Raw genomic sequence first — 6,272 nt, 5'->3', positions numbered from 1 at the left:
TCAAGGTGACAGGGTGTGGCCCTGTGTGTGTCTGTGTGTGTGTGTGTGTGTGTGTTTTATAAGGCCTGCGGCGATGTTTTTGTGGTGGGGAAAGTGCTTATGAATGTGTAAGCAAGTATTGGCAGGGTGTGTGTGGTGGATCATAGTGTGTGTGTGAGTGAGTAAGTGTGTGTCTGAGGTTCAGGGTGTGTGTGTGTGTGTGTGTGTGCGAGGTCAGGGTGTGTCGTACCTCAGGACACAGTTCACAGCTGCAGACTGTGATTCAAGACAAACGGTTTATATCCTCAGGAGACTAATAAAATCCTCGTTAACAGGATTATGAAAGTGCTGATATATAACTGGAGATTATTAATGTTTGATTTTACTGATCATATTGAAGAATGTTTTCTTCTTCTGGTGAGGGATGATTCCTCAGCTGTGGTCTCCATGTTTCAGGGACAGAGCGATCTTTGACTTCACGTCCTCACACAGGATCTTTAATTTTCTGTCTTGTGAAACGTCTTTGTTTCATAAAAATGTAAATGTGATGGAAGAGTCCAGAACAACGCCCCAGACTGTCCCGACACTCAGAGGCTGACACACTGCAGCCGTCATATCCTCTGACTGAGTGTGTGTGTCTGTGTGTGTCTGTCTGTGTGAATCACACATGAGTAAGTGTGATCCAGCGGGGGCAGCGTGTTCAGACCTGCAGCAGCAGAGAAGTTAAAAGTCGCCTCTTTGAGGAGCTGGAGGATTTTGGTCTGAACACACTGGATCAACATGTGGAGCAGCAGCTGGATTTTACTTTTCTCTGCACTTTGTGTCGTCCAGGCCACAAACAAGTTTTACTGTAAGTGTCAAACCGTCTTTCTTTCTGCTTTCAAGCAGCTCAGCATCTTTTACTCTCATGCTCATTTCTTTTGTTTTGATCTGTCGGTTTTCATTGTAGAACAAAACTAGAATCTTAACCCTCTTTTTGTGAGAAGGGCCTTTTGAGTCCTCGAAGCTTTATGTCCTCATTCCAGGTGAATCTCCTCAGTTCCTCCTCAGAGGTTTGATCCGATGTCTCCATATTATCTCTATAAATGTTGTAAAAACTGTTTCTGCTGGTATTAATATTTTATAACTGGAACCATTGTCCTGTGGTGGTTTGTCTCCACTAACTAGTCAAGTTGGGTCTACAGATAAGGTCACTGTGACCCTTGACCTCTGAAGTCTAATCACTTCATCTGCGGTTCAAAGAGAGTTTCCTCAATTTTGGAAATATGGTTGAATAATGTTCTTGAGATATTGTGTTCACATGAATGGGTGATGTAATGATGATCCGTGTGAACAGAAGCTGTTTACAATGTTCAACACAACGCATAAGTCCCATGTGTGTAACATGTGTGTAACATGTCAGAGTGAGTCCATGTGAGGAACCAGCAGGACAATGTGTGGAAGCTTCTCAGTGAGCGAGGGGACGAGGTTTCTAACTCGTGACGTGAAACTAGAAGAACACAAACATCTCAGGATGAAGACGAGGAGCCGGACACGTAGAAGACGAAGACGTCATAAATGATACATCATATAATATATATAATATATATAATCACATCCCATCACAACCTAAGTGTTGTCTAAAACCAGGAGACTACGTGTGACGATCAGTGACTTAATGAAAACATGATAGATCATAAAGTGACCTGGGCTCTTGCTTCGTGTCCGGCAGCGACAGTCCGCTGCGAGTGCAATGGCCGGTCTCCGTACTGCCTTCCAGACGCTCTGGGTCTGCACTGCGTCGACTGTCAGGGAAACACTGAGGGCCGCCACTGCCAGCACTGCAAGGCCGGCTTCTTCCTGCAGGGGGCAGCACTGAGCTGCACGCCCTGCCGCTGCAACACTGCAGGTGAGAAAGCACCGCACGCTGTTCTTAAGACACGTCCTACAGGAGCTGGACGTCTCAAACTGTTGCTTCTCCTCCAGGGTCTGTCAGTGCCACGTGTGACAGCAGGGGGCGCTGCAGCTGTAAAGAAGGTGTGTCAGGAGACAAATGCAGCCGCTGCCCAGACGGACCAATCGGACCGAGCGGCTGCTCGCAAAGGTAAACAAGTGTCTTCACGCATTCCAATAATCATCCTTCAAAGACACTGACCTGAATGAGGAGGATGCGTGAACTCAACCAACACGTCAGCTCCTGTGAGATCTTTGACTCTCGCTTCCTGTGCTGGTTCTCTATCAGCTTTCATGTATTCAAACACTTTTCCTTCTACTGAGGCTTAAGTAACTCACATTGAAACTACAGTGACACACCTCACTTCCCATCAGCCCTTTCACCTGGCACATGATCATTAGAGCCGTCTCTTCACCAGCATACTTTCAACTCTTTTCAGTCTCTGTACTTTAAACTGATTTCTCTATTTGCCCTTGTGCTGAATCTTTACCTCATTTCACTGCTTGAACTCCCGCTGCCACTTTAGTTCCTCTTCAGTTCTCGCAGCTTTAACGTCTTTGAGTTTTTAAATGTTATAGTTTTTTGTCCAGTGCTTTTTCTTATTTCTCACTGCAGCTCTATTCGGTGTTGGTCCTTCACACTGCTGAGGAATCGTAACATGTTGTCTGAACGTCTTCCAGCGTTTCCTCTTCCTCTTCCTCTCCTTCACCCTGACCCTCAAATTTAACCAGTGGTTGTTCGTCGTGTTCCTCAGACGTCGGCTCAGAGAGGATTCTGGGAGTCGGACTCTGGCATGTTTCTGTTACGGCCACAGCACCAGGTGTTCTGCACAGCTCGGTTTCTCCGTCCACAACATCACGTCGACCTTCACCGACGGTAACCCTTTATCACTCCCCTTCACAATAAAAGACTAATGTTAGCTTCAACATTCATTCTGGGATTCATTTCAAAATGAAAGCATCAGAGTGTGTGTGTTGTTGTTGAAGGTGTGGATGGTTGGACGGCAGCCACCGCTCAGGGCGCCACCCCCGCAGACGTGGACTTCAGATGGTCCCCGACTCACCAGGACCTGGAGGTCATCTCCAGAAACGGTCTGCCGGTCTACCTGCACGCCCCGGGTGAGAATAAGCCCCGCCTCCCTGACCTTCCTCCTTCTCCTTTCATGACTCACTCTCTGATTTCTTTACTTCCTTCCGTCTCCTCCCTCTCTCCTTCACCTCTTTCTTCTTGCCAAATCCTCCTTTCCTCTCCGATTGAGTCTCTCTCCATCTCCAATCCTTTCCTCTCCTCCTCCACAGCTCCTTACCTGGGGAACCAGCTGCTCAGTTATGGTCAGAACTTTTCCTTCTCTCTGCGTCTTGACCGTGGCGTTCGACACCCGTCCACCAGTGACGTGGTCCTGGAAGGGGGGGGCGTGAGAGTCTCGGCCTCGCTGGGCGACCTGCGCTCTATTGTCCCCTGTGGAAAGAAAATCAAGTACAGCTTCAGGTCAGTAGTCTGACAGCCTCCACCCACCCGGGGCTCCTCTGTGGTTAAATGAAGCGCCTCCTGTCGTGACACTCGATCTTATCCTTGTTCCAACTTTAACATTTTTTCTTCACATTCCTGAAGCTGCAGAACAAGTAGAAACAGATCTGCTGCTAAGACTCTGACAATAAAACACGATTCACTGGGAACACAAACTCATCATGTACACACACACATATATTTATATATATATATATATATATATATATATATATATATATATATATATGTTCTGTTGGATGATCAGATTGGACGAGCAGCCCGGCAGCGGGTGGCTTCCTCAGGTCTCCTCCTTCCAGTTCCAGAAGCTCCTGCAGAATCTAACCGCCGTCAAGATCCGGGCGACGTTTGGTGAAAACGGTGAGTTTATACTTCAGCAGCAGTTTTGCTGAAGCAGCAGCTGAGTGACCCTGCTGTGTCTTTTCAGGACGTGGTTACATTGATAACGTTCAGTTGGTGTCAGCCCGGCGTCAGGATGGCGTCCCGGCCCGGTGGGTCCACGCCTGCAGCTGCCCCCCGGGGTACGAGGGCGAGTCCTGCGAACGCTGCTCGGCCGGGTTCAGGCGCAGGACCCCGGCAGACGGAGCCTTCAGCCCCTGCGAGCCCTGCAGCTGCAGAGGAGGCAGCTGTGACCCTCAGACCGGAGACTGCTACTCGGCTGACGAGACGCCCGGAGAGCAGAGCTGCTCCCAGGGGTCTTACCGGGACCCCTGGAAGAGCCCTGGGAGCCCCAGCAGCTGTGTGAAGTGTCCCTGTCCAGAGGGCGTGTCCTGCTCACTGGCTGCTGGTTCACTGCAGCCTCAGTGTGACCGCTGTCCCACCGCCACCGCCGGTAAGAGTCACCGGAGAAGTTGGGTTCCTCCTTGTTCACTCGAGCTGCCCTTAAGCCTGAAACATGCTTCTGGCCTCGGTTGATTTAATGGCCGTACAGACCACCTACGCCTCCGTCTCCTCTCCAGTCGCTTTTCCTGATGACTAATTATAAGAAGTTGCTCTTCAATGTCCAGCAGCTCCATCTCAATCAATTGTCATGGTTCACCGTGTGTTTGTAATGGAGAACACGACTGGTAGAAGGTAAATAAACAGTCAACAACGATTGCCACACCCACAAAGAAGGCATCTCTCAGGTCGTCTTCGACAAAAAGCATTACTCCGCCTAGTGTTCTGGCGCGGAATTGCTTTGTAAGACGGGCAACGGTTGGGGAAGCATGAATGAAAACGAGTCTTGCGCCACAGCGGCGTGAAAAGACGCAGACGCAGTCGCAGAAGCATGTTTCAGGCTTAACTCTAACGCTAATGATGCATCTGTGAGAACGAGAGCTGCCGACGTCAAGAGGACGTCCTCTGTCGATGAGACACTGCAGCTGGGCCTCTGTGGTCCATTCACCAAGTCCAGGACACCTGATGTTTCAGGTACATGATCCTGGAACCAGGTGAAACAGAACCAACTGGGTCAGACGCTCAGAGGCGAGCTGGGCCCTGTGGACCCAACCGGCAGGAGATGTAAAGTTAAATCCTTCACACGTATTAAATGAGACTCTCGAACCTGTCCTTGTTCCTTCTGTGTGACTTCAGGTCCTCGCTGTGATGTGTGTCAGGAGGGGTTCTATGGCGACCCTGCAGGGCTCACCGGAGTGCGGCGTCCTTGCCGACCCTGTGAGTGCAACGGCCACATCGACGTGAGCGTGGAGGGAAGCTGCGACCGCCGCAGCGGCGAGTGTCTGAGGTGCGTGAACAACACGAGGGGGCGGAGCTGCGAGGCCTGTGTCACCGGGTTCCACCGCAGCCGACTCGCTGACGCCTGCAAACGTAAGAACCACGTCACGGGAGATGATGTCATTAACGCACGACTCGCACGTTCAATGCTGATGACGTGATTTCACTTTGAGTGTGATGATGTCATTCGTTACTGAACTGGATTATTGTTGGAGACACCGGCCAATCAGATCAGGTTAATGTGAAAGAGGAGGCGGAGTCAGCTAGAACGACATGCTAGCATGAGAGTCGTCCAGATCGTATCCTGAGCAGGAAACGGTGACTGCTCTCTTTCTGACCATCTCCAAGCCTCGGGCACGCCGACCTCCAAGCGCGGGCCCAACACACACGTGTGAATCCTGCTTGACGACCCAGTTCCTGTAATGGTTTTAAACATGTCTACGTTTTCTTTCTTTTATTTGAAAGACCTTGTGACGTTTACTGAACAACAGCGCCCTCTGCAGCTATGTGGATGAATTCCGTTTTTTGAACAATGCAAGAAAGTGTGAAAATATTCATGTGTGAAAAGTAACTGACTTGTGATTGGCTGCTGTCAGAGTCTAAGTCAGCAATGTGCAGATGTTTTGATGAGCTTTGAGTTTTCCAGTGTTCTGAATGAAGCTCCGTGGGATTTGTAATAGTGTAAATGTTTGTGTACTCGTTCCCAGCGTGTGACTGTGACCTGCTCGGATCTGAGTCCCGACAGTGTGACGCCGCCGGACGCTGTCTCTGCAGACCGGACTTCGAGGGCCTGAGGTGTCAACGCTCCAGCTGCCCCAGATGTTTCAGCCCCATCAAGACACAGGTGACGACTCATCGCTCACATCAGAGTTTAAAACAGTTCTCAACTCCACCAGCTGCAGGAGACAAAACATAGAAGAACATTAAGAGAAATAATGAAGTGACTTTTGAGAGGATTTGAAAACAGAAGGTGAAGTTTCATGTCTGAGTTCCTCTGCTTCGGAATTTGAACATTTCAAAGAACATCTTCGTGTCACAGTGAGAAGTCTGAACGTGTTTCCTGTTCTCAGGTGGGCGTCCACGCCGCCAGGCTGAAGGAGCTGGAGACTCGACTCTC

The 6,272-nt window shown here is 49.7% G+C and overlaps 1 protein-coding gene across 1 annotated transcript in view; it reads left to right on the top strand.

Annotated features, from left to right (window-relative positions):
* The first annotated feature begins 686 nt into the window (after window positions 1-686).
* Window positions 687-6,272, top strand: part of lamc2 (laminin, gamma 2) — a 10,546-nt gene continuing 4,960 nt past the window's right edge. The window contains exons 1-11 of the mRNA XM_062403946.1: window positions 687-829; window positions 1,691-1,867; window positions 1,945-2,062; window positions 2,667-2,788; window positions 2,899-3,030; window positions 3,211-3,400; window positions 3,687-3,799; window positions 3,867-4,271; window positions 5,015-5,248; window positions 5,863-5,999; window positions 6,226-6,272. The exon at window positions 6,226-6,272 is cut by the window's right edge and continues 110 nt beyond it. Coding sequence (XP_062259930.1) covers window positions 760-829; window positions 1,691-1,867; window positions 1,945-2,062; window positions 2,667-2,788; window positions 2,899-3,030; window positions 3,211-3,400; window positions 3,687-3,799; window positions 3,867-4,271; window positions 5,015-5,248; window positions 5,863-5,999; window positions 6,226-6,272 — 1,745 coding nt within the window. The 5' untranslated portion in view covers window positions 687-759. The remainder of the gene's footprint in view (window positions 830-1,690; window positions 1,868-1,944; window positions 2,063-2,666; window positions 2,789-2,898; window positions 3,031-3,210; window positions 3,401-3,686; window positions 3,800-3,866; window positions 4,272-5,014; window positions 5,249-5,862; window positions 6,000-6,225) is intronic.

The sequence above is a fragment of the Platichthys flesus genome, chromosome 14 (genome assembly GCF_949316205.1).
Source record: "Platichthys flesus chromosome 14, fPlaFle2.1, whole genome shotgun sequence".
Lineage (NCBI taxonomy): Eukaryota > Metazoa > Chordata > Actinopteri > Pleuronectiformes > Pleuronectidae > Platichthys > Platichthys flesus.
The sequence above is the reverse complement of the archived record's forward strand: the minus strand, read 5'-3'. Positions and strand labels throughout refer to the sequence as shown.